The sequence below is a fragment of the Trachemys scripta genome, chromosome 2 (assembly GCF_013100865.1).
Source record: "Trachemys scripta elegans isolate TJP31775 chromosome 2, CAS_Tse_1.0, whole genome shotgun sequence".
Lineage (NCBI taxonomy): Eukaryota > Metazoa > Chordata > Testudines > Emydidae > Trachemys > Trachemys scripta.
Genome location: NC_048299.1, coordinates 126,687,935 through 126,707,884, shown reverse-complemented (window position 1 = coordinate 126,707,884; position 19,950 = coordinate 126,687,935). Strand labels below are relative to the sequence as shown.

General features: G+C 39.7%; 1 protein-coding gene across 4 annotated transcripts in view; it reads left to right on the top strand.

Annotated features, from left to right (window-relative positions):
* The window catches only part of CTNND2 (catenin delta 2), a 1,151,766-nt gene that overhangs the window by 1,095,156 nt on the left and 36,660 nt on the right, over positions 1 to 19,950 (top strand). For 3 of the 4 annotated variants that reach the window (XM_034761542.1, XM_034761544.1, XM_034761545.1), the window contains 3 exons: positions 772 to 982; positions 5,766 to 5,850; positions 12,897 to 13,022. In XM_034761542.1, coding sequence (XP_034617433.1) covers positions 772 to 982; positions 5,766 to 5,850; positions 12,897 to 13,022 — 422 coding nt within the window. The remainder of the gene's footprint in view (positions 1 to 771; positions 983 to 5,765; positions 5,851 to 12,896; positions 13,023 to 19,950) is intronic. The other variant, XM_034761543.1, reaches the window with a different exon arrangement.

The window sequence follows — 19,950 nt, the reverse complement described above, 5'->3', positions numbered from 1 at the left end:
ATGATTGAACTCACAACCCTGAGTTTAGCAGGCCAATGCTCAAACCATGAGGTATCAATGCCCCTGATAAAATATATGGAGATATACCTTTGCTAGATATCAGACTGCAACACAATGCAGAGAAACCTCTCCTCCAAATCACTAATAGTCACACAACTCAAACGACAGGAATAACAATAGCTTTTAAAAGCATATTATAAGGTACAATAACATAATTACACCTAGTTAATGTATAGTGAAGCCTGCGCTCCAGAGAAGATCAACTACTCATTCACAAAGAACTCCAATTTGGATGGCTTCACTACCTTTGTACTATCCCTAGTAACTGCTACACATTGATGATTTTATTAGTAGAGATGCATCATCCCAGCCAGCTTGTCTTGGGCTTACGTAAATGGTGTTGCTATCATGGAGTAAGGAAGATATGGAATGGCCAATTTCTGCTGGGTTCTCAAATCTTTGATTCACACTTTCACACGTACTTAGCTTTACTGTACCTGTCTCCTTTTCACAAAGAAAGGATATAACTCACACCCTGAAGCTCTCACTGATATTACTAGGGACTATTAGTAGAGGTCCTAATGGGCAAAATGCTGCTTAAACAAATGTTTGTATAAATACGGCTAATGATAGGATAATACTGACAGCAAATTATAGACCTGAAATTCTGAAAATGGCCCTGACACTGCCTTGTGTGTTTTCCCTGGATCTCCCCCATCATTCTTCCTTTAAATTTCCTCAACATTCTCCCTTCATTTTCTTTCCAAAAAGGCAAGTATGCCATGCGGGATCTGGTCCACCGACTTCCAGGAGGTAACAACAGCAACAGCTCAGCAAGCAAGGCCATGTCGGATGACACCGTTACTGCCATTTGCTGCACTCTGCATGAAGTTATCACTAAAAACATGGAGAATGCCAAGGCCTTACGGGATGCAGGAGGCATTGAGAAGCTAGTTGGCATTTCCAAGAGTAAAGGAGACAAGTATGTTTTGCAAATCACCTCGCACCTTTTGTAACATCTTTAATAGGTGTAATTAGTACTAAATGGGTTTGTCTTGTCTGGTGAAATCGTTAGCTTCATTATTAAGTTTAATCATAAATCACCTTGTGTTAGTAACCATGTCAGATGTTGGAAGGGAGACAGGAAACAAGTAACCCAGTATCAAAGTCCCTGCCAAGGCTCATTTTTTGGCCTGCTTTCACTGGCAACATGCCGCATAGTGAATAATAATTATTTATAATAATGACTGGCATGAAACATTTTATCAACATCAGGTGGTAGCCTGAGCCATTAGGCCCCTGTGTAGTGGGTGATGTGCCATTGGAGTAACCAGGAGGACACTGTGAAAGGATTTGTGCCTCACAAAGGTACTATTCTTCTCCTACTCCCACTTGCTTTGGGAATGCCGGAAGTAAGTAACTTCACCACTTTGCAGGCTGCAGCTTACTCCCCACCATACAACGGTTACTCTGGCTGGCAAGTGGGGGGTGGAGCCTCAGCTCTTCCCACTCCTTCCCCCCCCCCCTTCCCACTCCCTAGCTTGTTAAGAAGTATCAGGCCTTCTGTCTGCTACATTAAATGGCACCGATACATGTAGGAGAAGACTCACACCTAACTATGACGCTATTAGCAATAGCTATGAATGCATTTTTTTTTCAGAGTCAGTGCACACTGTTGACAAAGAGATCATTGGTTCCTCTCCTTTTGCTGGGAGTGGTTGCCTACAATAGCTTGGTTACAAACAATATACATAAACTTCCAGAAGTATTGTTGCTTTGCCTGCTGTGGGACCATGTCAGTTTGAAAAATGGAAGATTTCACTCTAATGCATAGATCCTTCTATCAGAAGGGGGATGTGTTATCAGCACAGAGGCAGCTGCAGCCTCGGGGCTCTAATGTGGCTCCTCACAGCCAATCTTCAACCTGAAAGAGGAATCTACGCACTACACCTGGTACTGGAGCAGTGTGCAGGACGAGGCAATTAATGCATTGCTGACACAATTCAATCTTATTCCCTTTTCTTTTATTATTGTTCTCTCTCCTTTCATACTTCTCACCCAGTACACTCTCATTATTATAACTCTGTCAGGAATTGATAAGAGTAGCAGCATTACTAATTGTGGTGATTCCAGTTGTGGGAACTGCTCTTGTACTGCTGACTCACCTTAGTCATAAAGCATATAAAATTTTTAGTATAAATAAATTACATATCAAACTAAATGAATTCTTGTTACTAGATCAAATTTACTGCTGGCATAAGCAGGTGCATTTCCATTTTTCTTCAGTAGAATGTGCCCACTCACACCAGTGGGGAATTTGACTCCGAGTTTATACTTGTATATTAATAAAACTTAAGAAAATCTACAAAAACTTTGTATTTGTCCACCTGAATAGTACTCCAAGCGAGATCATTATTACCTAGAGACATTGGGGCTGGAGTTTGCAAAGGAGCCTAAGAGAATTAGCCACCCAACTCCCATTGATTTCAATGGGATTTGGGTCTCCAGTTCTGTTAAAGTCTTGAAAATGTCAGTCTTACAGCATACGGTGAGTCAAATATAACCCCAACTGCAAATCCAGGGAACCTTACCTTTTGAAAGCCATGTATTTCTAATAGTCTAGGACACGTTGGCTAATATGTGTTTTCAGAATGTCCAAATAATAAATGTAGTGCCCTCCTTTATAAAGTATTCTTAGACCTACTGATGAAAAGCACTATATAAGAGCTAGATATGATTATTTTTATTGATTTTGTAGTTGTAGAACAAGAAAATCTATCAACCCATGATACCAGCTCCTCACCTAAAACAGGAGTTTATACTCACCTTTCAGAAACATGAGAGTTTTATACCATTCTTTCTATCTTTTTCATTTCTTTCATAGAGGTTCCATTATTTCAAATAATAATTGTAGGAAGAATATCTTGCCAACCTGTTACTTAAATTAGTGAAATTGCACAATTTAACAGAATGCAACATTGTGTTAAATTGTAAAATATGAAATATGTTAACAAGACCAACTGTTAGTAGCCTCAGAAGAACCATTTATTGTTGCTTCCAGTATAATCACTGTCATATTAAAAAAATCAATATGCACTGTGTCTGCTTCCAGCAGAAGTCACCAAAGCTTTAACCCAGTGGAACAAAAACTCTGTTTCATGAGAAGGCAAGTCAAAAACTCTTTAACCTTAAAAGTTGTTACAATAGAATTTATAGAGACAAGGTAAATGAGGTAATATATTTTATTGGACCAACTTCTGCTGGTGAGAGAGACGAGCTTTCGAACTTACACAGAGCTTTTCTTCAGGTCTGGAGACAGTAGTTGGTCCAATAAAAGATATCTCATCCACCTTGTCTCTTTAATATCCTGGGACCAGGGCCGGCTCCAGGCACCAGCTGAGCAAGCTGGTGGTTGGGGCGGCAGATTGTTCGAGGTGGCATTCCGCCCAATCCTAGGGCGGCACAGCTGCTTTTTTTTTTTTTTCTGTTCTGGCCGCCCTGTAGGGGGCAGTGGTGCGGAGGACCAGAGGGCCCTGCAGGGCAGTCCTCTTCCTTCCCTCCCTGCCGACTGGAGCGGAGCCCTCGCGGCAGGAGGCGACGCAGCGGGAGGGGCCGCGTGATAGTGCCCCTGCTGTAGCCCTGGCTGCCCCCTTCTCTCTCTCTCCCACCCGCTGCTCCCCCCCCACAACGGTCCCCCTGCACCTGCGCTCCAGCCGCGCAGTTTTTGTTTTTGTTTTTGTTTTTTGCTTGGGGCGGCCAAAAAGCCAGAGCCGGCCCTGCCTGGGACCAACACAACTACAACAACACTACCTATAATAGGATTTATAGAGATTTTAATGGATAGATTTCAATTTGTCATCTGTTACGCTATTATATTCCCATCCATCCACATGCTCTTCAAAGAACTGGAACCCACAAAATTGCATTATCCTGGACTGATGAGGAAATTTTGCCATAGTTAGTATATTTCAATACAAAACTTAAATATTAGTGCCTTGTGTGCAGCATGTTTTCCTCCAAATATGGAGCCAGAGTGCACCTGGCTCTTTTGTGGGTCCACTACTGAAGTAGAGGACATGAAGGTCCTTCCCTTTCTCTCTCATTCCATGCTTCCTGCACAGGGGTAGGACACAATCACAGTAGTGCAAGGACTATCTGCTCTGGTGTCTGTAAAGAGCCCACAGCCCTAGTCCTCTCTCCTCTACAGTTGTGTAGCAGAACTGGCATCCATGGGATCAGATTGGCCAAATGCAGTGTATCTTACTTCTCTTGGCTTCCCCTTAGTATTAACAGCATGACTGGCACTGTTACCACATTCATCATTCCCTACTCCCAGTACCCCACTAGCAGCTAAAGATGGGTAAATAATGAAAACGATGCTTAAAAGTGTTCATCAAATTCTTATCAACTCATGAACTAGTCACCCAGTTCTATTTGCAGGACGAATAATAGAGATGGGCAGAATCAACAAATAATGTACTAGGAAAATATTGTGGAAAACAACTGACTAAACATTAACATTGCTCTGCTGGCAATGCAATTGTGACCCTTCTCATGTGTGTCGCAAAGTGAATAGCGGCAGTTACCACTACCCACACTGGAACCAGACGAGTAATATATGCTGCCAACACCAGGACCACCTGTGTCTTTTTCACCACCAGTTGTGCCCTTTTCACAGGGAAACACCAAGCACAAGTGTGACTGTTCTCCAACTATACTTCATGTGGTCTCTAATCCCTTGTAATTTTGTTTTTGGGCTCTGCTGTTTTATGTTTGCTGAGGGGATGAGGTTAGTCACGTGATGTGGACTTTCTACATAGTCACATATTTATCCTATGTTATCCTCCCTGGCCCTTCTCTTTGGGTTTAAGACATCTGCTCCCTAAACAGAAGGGAACATTTGGCTCTAATTCTCTGAAATAATTATTCAGATCTCCTGGGGAAAGACTCCAGAAGGAGGAGGAGTACATATGAAGTTAATTATGTCTTTTTATATAGGCTTAGAGTGCAGTCATTAATCGGTTACTGTTGTCAGTGTTTCAGAACATAAGTCCAAATTTGGGCTCCAGATGAATTTTATTTAGTCACAAAGCACTGATTATTCTATGTATTTATGATCTATTGTATTTCTGCGTCCTGCCCCCAACCCCTTCCCATCTTAAAACAGTGCTCATCACCTGGCTAGTTCCTCTGTTTCCTCTGACCATCTGGTACCAGGCATTGGTGCAGTGAGTACTCACTCATCTGTTCCTTGAAGTGCTTAAAGTCTACCAGCCCAGGAGAAAGAAACCAAAGCCCTGTACTCTTGTCCTTCATGCCACTGCACACAGGGATGCAGCCAAGCCACCTCTCCAGAAACAATTTGTCCAATTTTTGCTCTCTGCAGCTTTCTCTCTCTCTACCTTCCCCACTACCCACCCTATCAGTTAGCCAGTTCAGCAGTTACTCGCCATCTTGACAGAATTCTCTTGTTCTCATGTTTCCAGTGAGAATCCTTGCTTCTCATTCACCGTACAGCGCAAGTGTGTATTGGTTTTGTTCCTCTTCCAACACTAGTAATATGGACATGAAGAGTGTGTTTGTCAGTCAATAAAATGTTAGTATCCAAACAACTTGAATGTAAAGCTCTTAGAATATACTTATAGAACTGGTGAATAGCAGAACTCCACTTGAGAGTTTCAATCCTTTGTAATTGACTCACAAATCAGCATTAATTGAGCCTGGGATTTAACAGTCTCTCTCTCTCTCTCTTTTTAATGTAATAGGCACTCACCAAAAGTGGTGAAAGCAGCATCTCAGGTCCTAAATAGCATGTGGCAGTACAGAGACCTGAGAAGTCTCTACAAGAAGGTAAGTTTTTCTTCAGATTTTAGATCTTCTGTACAGTTTACCCACTTTGGGGGCTGAAGGAACATGAGACCAAAATACTTCCTTTGATCTGTTAATGGGCCCGTCTGAATCCCAACTGCCCAAAGTTTAGGAGGTTCAGATCTGGTGTTTTTGCATGTTCCCGTGTCTAATTTTAATTCCTTAAATAGAAATGGTCCATAAAGCATGTATTTTTTTTTTTTGTTATTGTTTGGGGGAGGTTTTTTTTTTTCTTAAATGAATTTTAGTTCTTATGAAAAGTGCTGGAGTTGACAGTCCTGGAGAGTGAAGTCCTCTGTTCACAGAACCAGTACAGCATGGTCAGCAGTGGTTCAAGCTGCCTCTCCTCAGCCTTTCCTATCAGTGCATCTCAATCCTATCCTGCAGAGACAACAGTAGGGGTGAGTGTGAGATTCCCAGCTCCTTCAATTCCTGGCCTCTCTGCTGAGACCACCAATGCCAGTTCCTTCAGTGGTGATGCTTTTATGATATGGACATTGGTACCCCTGGAACTGGATAGAGACCTGTTTATTTCACATCCATCAAATCGACAGCTTTCATGCACTAGCAACACAAGCTTGATTCAGAGGCAGTCTAGAGGTGAAAGGCAGTGGCTCCCATTATCATTCTCATAAGGCTGCCAGCCTCCTCTTTTGTGTAAATTATAGTACTATTACTATGAACAACATGTTTAAAATTAACTATTTAAAAATGAACTTCTTACATGTATAAATGCTAGGTGATGGTATAACAAGCTCCTATCACAGAATACTTGTAAATGGACACACATTGAAGTGTGTGTGTAAATGTGGTGTGTGTATGTGTGTACACATATCTATCAATGGCAGTCTCAGACCACTTCCTAGTACTCACGATTTCACATCACAAAGATGACCACCACAGTTGCCTCTAATTGGCACCTTTCTTTGTAGTCTAAGCAAAAAGACCAGGCATTTAATTCCATTCCCAGTCGAGGGTGAGGCATATTAATGGTGGAGTGTGAGGATGCTCACAGTGCAATTGCCTGTGCTGTATGTATTGTATAGCTGAAAAGCGTCGAGTAACGTGAACTCTGTGCCTCAATCTGCTCACATTGAGTCTGGGGTTTGAAATTTTATTTTGCACACCTGAGCTCCTGTTTGAGAAAGTTTGGCAAACAGGCCTTGTTTGAGAGGCGGGAGTGAACAGCAGTGAGGATAGGGTCCCACTGAGAAGACAGCACATCTGGGATGTGGGGATGAACTGATTCTCTGCATGGTGTGGAGAGATACCCCTTTATGGGTAAAGTTTGTTGTGCTTACAGGGGCTGACTAGTTTCTTAACCTTTGAACTATTTTGCAGGATTCATTTTGTTAATCCTTTCATGAGCTAACTCTAGCAGGGTAAAATGGAGGTCAGTCTCCCAGGCAGTTAAATCTAATACCTTTCCCAAGCACTAAGCTAATTTAACAAAATAATTATTTAGTCTTCTTATGTCTCTGCAACCTGCTACCATACATTGTATAATAATTGAGTACAGAAAATGTCATTTCTTTTAACCAAATGCTTCTAAGAATTAACTTAACTAAAAATGTGACTGTGCATAAACAGATGGGTATGTATTTTTTAATGTTTATAAAGTTAGTACACAATATAAGGAATGATTTTTATGTAGAATGAATCAACTACTTCCTTTGCTTCCGTCACATTAGTACATTGAATACTTAGCTGTATCCTAGGATTGATGCCTGTGGCATTTTCTTTTTTTTACAATGTTTAAAAAGAAGTTATATAAAACAAGAGAGTTCCTAAGATCTCTATTACATAAGCAATAATATTTGTCATGCAATATGGGTTTAAATAGTCAAGACAATTATTTTCTGCCACTAAAGCTTCTGTATTGGCAATAATGAATGAATACAGCTTCTGCTGGCTGTGCGATATGGTCAGCACTTTGTGCTTTCACACTCTGGCAGGGATTTTTCCCACACTGCAGCTAAATCCAATTGTGCAGGTGTCTGAAATTCATTAGTATGCCCTAAAAATATCTCTCTCATTATTCCCAAGTAATCACTAGCATATAAGAGACGCTGGAATAGAAGCATGATTCTGTTTTATGACTTGGGTCAGTTACAAGCCTAACATTAACTTTAAGGAAATGCAGCAGTATTTGTCCTGCTGCTTGAGGAATAGTATATCCAAAGTTTGATATAGTTTTACAGCAGCATATGTTGACACTGTACTAAACAGAGGAAAGAATGATATGAATAGAAGTATTATCGTTTGCATTACTGAAGTAACCAGAATATTGATTTGTCACTGTTGTTGGTATAAAAATAGCCAATACATTTGTCCCACAGATTTGTTCATAGCAGGGGGAAAGCATGAAAGCTTATTACGTTTTTGTAATTCTGCTTAGCATTATGGGCTTTATTCACTGTCTCTGGCAGAACCCAAACTGAAAGTGCCCAGTGATAGAAAGTCCAGCCAGAGATGGGGAGCATAATGTTACAAGCTGCCTATAACTTCCACTCTGTTGGGCGGCCAGGAGCCAGCCAGTGCTACCCAAGAAGTGTGTAGGGCTGGCTCAGGAAAGTGCACAGCAAGGGCATGCAGATGTACTGATCCAGTGTCTCTCTCAGGCAGCCTCTGCCAGTGAAACCTCTAGACTCCTGGCTGTAAACTGAAGCTCCTTCCAGCTAGTGGAAGCCTGATATTGTCACTTGCCCTTTGCGGCGGTGCATGCCTCCTCCATAGCACAGCTGTTCTAATATATGTGGGGGGATGTAGACTGCAGCCTCCAACAGGACTGAAGCAAGCACTTTGATTTTAACCAAGGCTATAGTACTAATAGGTACACAGTGAAACTGGGTTAAGCAACCTCTCAAGGGACTGGCAAAAATCAGTTTCAGAAATGAGGGGTTTTCTAATAAAAGTACAGCAGAATTGTACTCTGTATGATTGGGGTGTTCTCTTAAGATAGGAGGTTGCCTGAAAAGGGTGGCTGTTTACACAAGTTTCACTTTCTCATTGACTGAAAAACATTTCCTGTCTTTAGAGGCTAAAAACAATTTCTCAATTATTGTTTGAAAAACCCACACTGATTAAATCAACACAGACAAAGGCACTTCATCCAGGCTATAAGGCATTTTTCTGAGAACAGAAGTAAGAACATTCCAGGAGAAGGAAGGGGTGGGACAAAGAGAATTATTTAGGGGTAAAATAAGCCACACCAGAGACAGGGGGAAAGAGCACTTCTCAGTGAGAGAAGGCAAGGATGTTCATGCATACACAGACCCTGTTCATGTCATTTCTTGAGGCTTTACAGAAAAGGTAAGCTGTGTATCCCCAATGAGTGCAATGGAGCTCAGACAGCTAGCACCTCACTTGTATGAGCTCTCCTTCCCATGAGCTTCTTCACAAGGGCCTGATTCAGTGCACATTGACATCAATGGAAAATACGTATTGAGTTTAATGAGCCCTTGGATCAGGCCTCAAGGCAGGATTTTTTCTTTTTGGCCTTTACTGTGGATTAGGCCAGTCTGTAGCAGAACTGGCATCTGAGGACTCTTTGGGGGCATTTAATGTCTGGAAAGCTGGGGATGTCTTTTGCTGGATCAGGCCCATAATACTAATGTATTAGTGCTAATGTAGGAAGAGCTTCACCTTGCTTGGAATTGTCTGGATTTTCTTCTCAAATAGCCTTTGGTTGTTTAAACAGAATGCTAAGATAGCGAACCTGGTTGGCTCAGAGGGTGGGTAGAGAGCAATTGAGCCTCTCAGTTCAAGATGGGCGATGGTTCTCTGTTGACCTGGGCTAGATTTCAAACTTGTCACAACCTGGCAGTGGTTTGCTTTTCTGTGGGAAGTTAATTGGTGGTCTCAGGCTATAAAACCCTCTCGCATTCACTACTGTCACTATTTGGCATCTCGGTGGATGGGGTACTGCGTTGTGGGAAGTAAAACCAGGTGTGCACACATTATACTAGCTTGTGCATGGAACTAGCAGAGCTCTGTAACAGTTTGTGCACTACACTGACTGATTCTAACCACTGTGCTGGTTCTCCACTCAACAGCAGCTGTATGGTAACTTTAAAGGGACACACCAGAATGGTTAGCAGGCTTATCAGGACAGCCCAGAATGGAAAAGGTACAAAGAGTCAATTTCAAGTCAGAGTTCAGACACATGGCTGGGATGCACTGTTGCCTCCCCTGATGCACTTGTAGGACTTCACTCTCCAGAGCAGTTAATCCAGCACTACATTAACAAAGCCTGACAAGAACATTTTATCCAAAATTCTCTCCAGCTCTTACAATTCAAAAAAGAGGAAGCCGTCAAAACCAAGATGAAATGATGATCTTAGTCTTGGGGTTAAAGGGTTACCTTCCTCAATGCCCTGTGTGAGAGTTCTATTCTCCCTAACATCAACAGGCAACTGCTGCTGTTCTACAAAAAGCTACTACTGGGCTGTTTTGCTCCAGTTGCCTGATTCTCAGCTTCTCCTGATGTCTCTGAATTTGATAGTTCCTTAGAAAACGGGAGGCAGACCAAGCCATCGGCTGTCAACACAACAAAGGAAAGGGGGAGTGATGCAGAAAGATTTAAATTGTGCTTTCTTTCCTAAAGAACTTTCTGTAGGGCTCCAGTTTCTACCAGAAAGATTAATTCTCTTCTGGTCCTGCCACCCATAACCCTTTTGTTTCCTCCTTGGGAAAACCACCTAAAAAAGAACTTGCACCAAGACAGGGTGCCATGGGAAAGTTCCAAAGAAATAAAGTCTAAGTAACCTAGCAGAGTGACTGACTCAGATAGAATCCCAGACTGAAAAGTATACTTAAAGATGAGGCCAGCACTAGGTAATCCAATAGAAAAGATATTTTCAGGGATCACATTTTTATTAACTAAAGATTAATTAAATTCTCACTGTAGTTGACCATCAGTGGAGAAAACATTTCTCCTAAAATAACTCCAAATTTAAGCATTTCCATTGTTCTCTGTACTACGCAGTAAGGCCTACATTTTCAAAAATGGCTACTAATTTTGGTTGCTTCCATTTTTCAAAAAGAACAGGAGTACTTGTGGCACCTTAGAGACTAACAAATTTATTAGAGCATAAGCTTTCGTGGACTACAGCCCACTTCTTCGGATGCATATAGAATGGAACATATATTGAGGAGATATATATACACACATACAGAGAGCATAAACAGGTGGGAGTTGTTTTACCAACTCTGAGAGGCCAATTAAGTAAGAGAAAAAAAACTTTTGAAGTGATAATCAAGCTAGCCCAGTACAGACAGGTTGATAAGAAGTGTTGGTAAGACAACTCCCACCTGTTCATGCTCTCTGTATGTGTGTATATATATCTCCTCAATATATGTTCCATTCTATATGCATCCGAAGAAGTGGGCTGTAGTCCACGAAAGCTTATGCTCTAATAAATTTGTTAGTCTCTAAGGTGCCACAAGTACTCCTGTTCTTTTTGCGAATACAGACTAACACGGCTGCTACTCTGAAATCTTCCATTTTTCAGTGCTCCACCTGAGTCACCTAAGGCCTGATTTTTAGAAGTGCTGAGTGCTCACAACTTCAATTGATTGAAATTAATGGACTCAATTGCTTGGCACTTCTGAAAACCAAGGCATTAAGTGTGTCAAGGTGGACATCGAAAAATTAGGGGACACCTTTGAAAATATAGCTACATCTGGGAAAGAGCAAATCCTCATTTGTTGCAGCTCAGATTTTTTTCTCCATCTTCATTTTTCAAGCAAATAATCAACTACTCTTAAATAAAAGCAGCTTGAGAATTTTCATGAAGTTAGCAAATAAAAAATATCTCAAATCTTTAGACAAAAGGAACATGTAAAAAGATAACTAAATAATCCAACCTGAACAATAATATACTTGCTAAAAACAAGCTTCAAGTTGTATTAAGTGTTTATGATACTAAAGAACTGGAGAGACTGTCATGAAGAGAATGTTTTCTATGAATTGCATCATTTTACCCAATCATTTAAACTCCAGCACAATGTCTTTACACTGTATTATGTCTTTCAGGATATAAGTGGGAAATCACAATAAATTCTTAGAAATTATACTTTTTCATTCATAATTGTGGATTTCTGTGTTGCACAGGATAATACCAATGTTTGTCCCTGTCACCCACTTTAACAATAAAATTGCAGTCATCATATCCATTTGAAAGCAGAGAGGTTACTAAAAGCAGTTGACCTTCACCACATACTGTGCTATTACACAATCGGGAGAATATTGTGACAGATATTTAATGAAGCCTAAATAGACACTCTGAAGATTGGCCTTGTCTGTCATTGGCTGAACAAGATTTAAAAAATTGCCTGAAGCCTAATCAAACAGTTAAGCCAGGCAGGATCTAAAAGAGGAGTCTCTTTTCATGTGAGTTTCAGAATAATGCAGCTGTAAACTGCTAAAAGTTCATTGCAAATTGCCAGAGAGACACTTCAAAATTCCTGGCAACCGGTTTTAAAATCTGAAGTTCTTTTCTAAGTAAAATAAATCTGTTTGCCCTTTTGATATATTAAATGCATTATGCCGTGATACAGTGGAACATTGACTATGGCCTAATTGGAAGAAAATCCAAATGTTAACGTCTACGTCCTTGAGAGATGTATTCGCTTTAGATGAAATTCTCTCCAGTGCCAGGGCCTTTGTATCACTTAAGCACCACATTAAAGACTTAAGCCCCAACCAGCGCATAAATATTCCCATCAAAAGTACTGTTTGATGGGACTACATATGTGCTTAAAATTATTCGTGAGCATATACAAGCATTTTGCTGGATCGGGCCTATAATTGGAGCATCAGTGGGCTGGGGGAACGCATTTTCACTGAGGTGAATGTCAGCCTTTTAAGATGAACTGGTGTAAGGTAACCTATATCTGTTTATAAGTTAATTAAAACTGCAATAGCTTTATAGAGAAGACATTGTCTAGAGCCCATTTTTATATCACTGTGAAAATGCAGCTACCTGATTAAATAAATGATTGATTGATTAATTGATTTATGGCAGCGGGCGGCCCCAGGCTTCAGAGTGGCTGAGGACAGAGGATTTTCACCTTCCCATCATTCTGGGTCATGGCACGCTCAGCGTACTCTCTCGCAGAGCCAAGAAACCAGAATCTATTCCCAAACCCAGGTATTCTGGCTGTCATCTGACCAGTCTTGAATTGTGATGTTTAATGCATACTAAGATTTGCTCCCAGAAGAGCTATGGAGAACACATTTAAATCTATAATAAATTGCTACTATAGAATTAAAAAAATACGTATGATACATTCTAATTTAGTGTACCTTGTGCACTGTAGGCCAAATCCTGCTTACTTTACTTACACAAGTAGACCCATGAATTTCAGTGGCACTGACACATGACCAAAGTCCTGTATGAACATTGCACATTGGAGAGAGGGAGAAATAAGCTCGGTCCAGTTTGCTCCCTTTAAAGCTATCCATCATTCACATACTTATCTGTTGATTATTTACACCTTTCGATCAGAAATGCACATATTGCTAAATACTGTATTTCAGTTAGCAAATGAAATACTTTTTGTCAAGCGCTTCTTTTGTGATCCAAGCACACTTTAAAAAAAAAAGTCAGTACATTTCAGTATGGGAACAAAATTAATGAAGTTAATCTATTCTGTCGATAAAATGAATGTGTTCAAAGTATCAACAAAGTTCTTGATAAAATGTAAATATCCTGTGCTAACAGGACAAGTAGATTTCATACAGACATAATTAACACCAATGAGGCTCAGCCTGATGTAGAAAACTAATCATTTTCTTATAAGGACGCTATTCAGATTTTAGATATCAAAATTCCATTCCCTTAACTGCTCCTTTCTTTTGATTTACCCTGACATCCTTCCTTTTTCTGCTAAAATGCTACTGTGTGGAGTTGTTACAAGAGAAAACAATAACTGCTACATCTTCTGTAGACATCACACAAGCAAACCTGTGAACAAGTGTTGTGGTATAGACATAGCAAGCACTTACAGATTTGTTTGTTAGTCACACAGGGCATAGCAGTTATGCTTTTTTTTTAATACAAAAGAATTTCATTTCATTCATGCAATCAATGAAATAAACTTATAGGCTTTGCCTTTAACAATTCCTATCTTATCTTTCTTTTCAAATAACATTCCTGCCAGTCCTTCTTACTCCCTTTTACTTTTACTAACAATATTAGAAAGAGACGGGACAGCCATTATTTTATCACTTTTTTATCATTTAACATGGCTTAAAGTAACCATTACCAGCATGAAACAATCTATTAAATACTGTACAATTCCTAGTATGTAAATAAATAGTTCTCATGATGGGCTAGAGCCGAGCACTAGATGAATTACAAAAGGTACCATATATTGGCCCAATACTCCACTGCCTTGCACCTAGGGTGACCAGATGTCCTGATTTTATAGGGACAGTCCCGATTTTGGGATCTTTTTCTTATATAGGCTCCTATTACCCCCCACCCCCTGTCCCGATTTTTCACATTTGTTGTCTGGTCATCCTACTTGCACCTATGTCATCATTTATATCTGTTCAAAGAGGATATAAAACCCTGCCAAATCAAGCTGGTAGCACTGACAACACATGATGGAATGGGAGAATCTGACCCTGTGTTTCTACGTAGATTTGCTGGAGATATCTTTCTGAAAGGTTGTTGTTTCTAAATAGTCCCATAACAGACTGAATGTGATAAAATTTCAGTTTATTTGTATCATTTTGCATTTGATGTCATTTAATTCTTTTGATGCCATTCGTGTTAGAGGCCATTCAATGTATAGTATCACTTATTCTTTTAGTCATTCTTAATTTTTTTGAAAATGTACATGTTCCATTTGTAAGCAATTTGAGTCTTTACAGCTGTCGTCTAAATATTTTGTAATGTTCTAAAATTAATTCTGTGTTGAAGTCAAGAGTCAATCCCAGATTATGGTCTAATTTACATTGGTGTAACCCTGGAGTAATTTTAATGAAATTATACAGGTGTAGCTCAGAATCTGACCCCCGGTGTAATAATGTTTTGTTTCCTATTAATTTAGCTGTAGCCATAAAATGCACTTGTGATGGCTCAATCTGACTATATAAATATTTTTTTCATTTAAATTTCTATTCAAAATATAATTTTCAGTCAGTGTGTTTTTGTATTAATGAGCAAACCTCCAAAGGTCTGAACTTGAGTTTCTGTAAGCATCCAGAACTGTAGCTATTACCATTTCTTTTAGCACCAGGGGCTTAGAGATACTAGTACATTCCTTTAATATTTGGTATTGTAACCAGCCTGCTGGTTTAGCAGAAGAATCTCTACATTATTTATAAGAGACACAGAGGAAAGAATTTGTAGACGGTGAAGTAGTTCCCATCCAAAAACTGCTAAACTCAAGAGATAACAGTGGAGTCAACAACAAACCACATTTCAGGAGTTTACTTTTCCATTAAATTCTCTGTACCACTGTCTAGCAGCAATATTAATGTATGTGTTGTTGTCATCATAGTCATATGATAAAACAGTAACTGTAGAAGCAAGCTCCATTTGTCTTTTATGCCAAATATAGGAGGCTCACTTTTGAAATCCAGGTCTCTTCTTTAGTTGCTAAATATAGAAGTAGGAGTCTAACTTTTAGCTCATAATTTTGAAAAACTTTTTTTTTTTAATGGAGATATCCTATCTCCTAGAACTGGAAGGGACCTTGAATGGTCTTTGAGTCCAGCCCCCTGCCTTCACTAGCAGGACCAAGTACTGATTTTGCCCAAGATTCCTAAGTGGCCCCCTCAAGGATTGAACTCACAACCCAGGGTTTAGCAGGCCAATGCTCAAACCACTGAGCATTTTCAAGATGAAAAATGGTTAAATTTTATTTAAGTGTGGGCAGTTCTTTGTGTTGGTTGCTATTTTATTCAGATCAGTTCATATATCTCTAAAATAATAATTTGTTAAAGGTATATGATCTTTAAAGTACAGAACTAGAGCTCATTCTTTATTACAGTGTAGTCTTGATGCTTGCATCCTATAATGTAAGCAAAGGGGAAAGCACATCTATGACAAGGAGATTCTTGGGGATCCCAATAAGGAAGTCGAATCTTTTAGGATCATTAGAAACTCATGACTTTACAGTAATCTTGAACTGTTTTCTGTGGTCCCCACTGCTAGCTTTGAAAATAAATGAAGTTGACAGGACTTTTTGTGTGATGTAATATTGAAATGACACAGAGAAGATGGATATATCAAATTATAGCTATCGTTTTGGCACTAAAACCTTGTTCTCTTTCTAGAAAAAAATGAAGAAGTATTGCTGTATTGTTGCGATGTATTATTTTGGGCTTTCTTTGTTGAGGTTTCTATATATTGCTGCAGTAAGATCTAGTTCATCTCTGCCCTTTAGGGAAATAAAAAATGCTTGTTTCATGTGACTAGAAAATGTAAATTCAACGCAAGCAGTCTGATTGACTAAACGTTAAGCTTGTATGTTGATAACCTAGTTTCAACTCTTTCGTGTCCAACATGATATAATAACTGTTGATGCAGAAATTGACGTGGAAGTACTTCTTATTAGTTACCTTGTTCACCATATTGAAATAGAGATTTAGGGACTGGTACCAGAATACAGATGTAGTTTAAAGATGGCTGTCATTGGAGGACACTGGGAAAGAGAACTAGCAGCTGCACTCAGTCCTGTTTTTCTTAGTTCATCTATCAGAAGATATGGTTCACATTCAGAGGAATGGATTTTGCCTAAATGTGTGAAACGGGAGTGAAAACATTCAGCTTTTGCTTGGTCTGTATATTTCTACCTTTTCCTGCTAAAAATATCATAGCCACGTCTCTACATTCTGTGACAAAGCTCCTCCTCTGAGTTGGTGGGTCCTGCACTTATTGGCGGATTTGCTTGCCTCAGAGATTCACGGCAGCCCTCAGTTTGGCCACTTTTGCTAGTGGCTCAAACCTGCCATCCACTCAGCTAACCTCATCACTGGCCAGCTTGGGGGGGAAATGGAGAACAGTCCCCCACAGTCTCTGCGTCCTGCCTAGTGGGTTGGGGACAGACCAGATCGCTTTCCAATTTAGACCTTCCCTTCTGGTGTTTCCTCACAGACCAGGTCAACTCCTCGTGTGTCCAATCAGGAGTTGGGGGAGATGGGGGGAACCCAGGCCCACCCTCTACACCGGGCTTCAACCCAGGTCCCTGTGAATAGTAGCTGTCTACAATGTTCCCTGTATCAGCTGTGTGACAGCTACAACTCCCTGGGCTACTTCCCCATGGCCTTCCCCCAGCACCTTCTTTATCCTCACTGCAGGATCTTCCTCCTGAAGTCTGATCATGCTTGAACTCTTCACTCCTCCAGCAGCACACCTTCTCACTCCTTGTGCACCCCCCATACTAACTGATGGGAGGTCCTTTTTAAACCAGGTGTCCTGATTAGCCTGCCTGCCATAACTGATTCTAGAAAGTTCTTAATTGGCTCCAGGTGTCTTGATTAGCTTGCCTGCTTTAATTGGTTCTAGTAGGTTCCTGATTGCTCTAGGGGCACACCTGCTCTGGTCACTCAGGGAACAGAAAATTGTTCATCCAGTGGCCAGTATATTTGCCTTCTACCAGACTCCTGTACCCCACTGGCCTAGGTCTGTCACAATTCTAAGTACATTTCAGTCCTTTTATTGATACTCCAGGTATTTTTAAAGAAAGTAGTTGTACCTCCTCTATAAACAAGTTCTGAAGATTTTATACAACAGTCTCTGTAAGCTTGAGTTAACAGGGTGGACTTTTTGTTGGATGATTTGAAAACTCCCAAAAATATTTTATTAACAGACTACATATTGCTCTTCATTTAGAGTGATCTCTAATAATGTCCAGGTGTGTGCTTAAATTATGTTTTCAAATGTGTGTGTGTTTACGGGCACATCATTTAATAATAGTCCTTCAGTTTTCTAAATGGAAAGAGTCTGTATTCTTGCAAAATTTTATTGGAACTGAAACCTATTGTAATATGAGCATAATACTAATTTTTAAGAAGGCTTGTTTGGATCACAGGATTCTATGGTGCCTCTACATATAAATTAACATATCATCATATTTTTCAACTGGATCACTATTCTCCAAGCAGCACAAAACCCTAATGGTTTTTTATCAGTCACTGTAACTGTTCCTAATGTGTTCCTTGCCATTGGGGAATAGGTGATGACAGAAGATTGGGATTGGTTTGTTTTTTCAGCTCCTCAATTAAACAACATTTGTCATGTTGTTGATTTTATCACATTTTATGTCCAGAGATGGAGTAGAACACCATGTTGGTTTACCTGTTGGTGTTGCAGGTAAAATGAGAGAAGTGTTCTATAGGTTCTGATCTGTGCAAGTACTTTAGGGTTGAGTTTATCTAATGACTTGGAGTTTGGAATAGAACAGCACATGTCCCACACCTGACTTCTGTAGCCAAGAGTTAGGGATTAAATTTCCCACTTTAACTATTGCATATCCATGTTAAAAGATGTCTAAGTTTTGTATCTGGAAGAAAAATGTCACTAATCAAAAAACTTTGTAGATAGAGTTTTTTGCATAGAAGTGCCTATTGTCTGCATTAGATATTAATCAAAATAATCTCTGCTCATTAAATATTTAAATTCTAGCTAACACGTCTTATGCAGGAAAAAACATGGAAGGCAAAGATGCTAGCCCAAGGGCCAAATACTGCCATGCCTTTTAGAACAGTAGATTATAGCCATTGTTCCTTTATGAGAGGTATATGAAACAGTACTACAGTACTTTAAAAAATGAATTTATTATTTTATTGCAGTGTTTTGAAAGGCTTATTATTTAGCTGTATATAATATCAGCAAAATGAATAATGGCCCTTATTATGTCTGACGTCTTGTTCTTCATGGTTTGCCTCACACATTGTTACCTTTTCTTACAGCTGTTTTATTCATTAGATTAGGTCTTGTCATCATCACACTCACACAACAGGAAATCAATAATTAATTATGGATAGGTAAAGTGATGCTTGACTGATTTCCTGAAACCTTCCGCTGCCACAGCATATAAAGCAGTTGAGCACAGTTATCTAGCAGTTTTTCACTTAGATGGATTTTCAAAGTTATTGATACATCAGAGACTGATTGTGTATCCTTCACAACTAACCTCAGGAACTCAGATTTAAAATAATGCCCACAGTGGTTACTTCTGTTTCATATGACTGATGACACTAGTAAAAGAGTGCTTGAAAGAAAGAGAACTGGTCAAAATCATTTAAGATACATTGAAAGAAAAATCTTGGCCAACTATCTCAACAGAGCTTAGAATCTGAGGCTTTGCAATAATAATTTCAAAGGCGAGAAACAGAAAATGCATTAATAATTCTTTAGGTATGGCATGTTGACATTCTGAGAATTAATGGACCTTGCTTTCAGAGTATTGAAGATAGAGGCTGGGAGCACTAAATCCTATATAGAAATGAAAGAAATAAACTACTGATTTTGAAGATGTCCCTTTATCAGAGAAATAGCCTGCCTAGTGCTTATTAATCCTTATTCAGTGCCAGTTTTGCTATAGTAAATGATTGCATGACCTAGGAATCTTTTTCTCCCTTCCTTCCTTAATATAAATTCCCATTACCAGATTATTAAAGAGACTGAAATTTGATGTGTAGAAACCGCACATTTATAAATGTTATTTGTTTATATAACTTCACATTGGGAATTTTTGGCTGAATAACAACCACAGGATGGAGTCAATTGTGTACAGTCAGAACATAGAATGGAAATATTTTTGTACATAGTTCATACATTCCTTTTCAGGCATGTCTGAGTTAGATTGTACCTTTAAAACATAGCCTTCAAGGTCAGAGAGATGGCACCATCGCAGAGGGAGCCCTGGGCAGAATTCTGACTGACTTAGAGAGAACTCCTTATCGGGCTTTAGAGAAATGCAGACTACAGCAGCAGCTCAGCCACCCGTTTACAGAGTGCACTGCTCACTCCCCACAACGCTGCCAGCTATGCTGATTGGTACACGGGGAGATTAAGAGAGTACACCACCATCATCCCAATGCTTTGGGTAGGCGTGCCA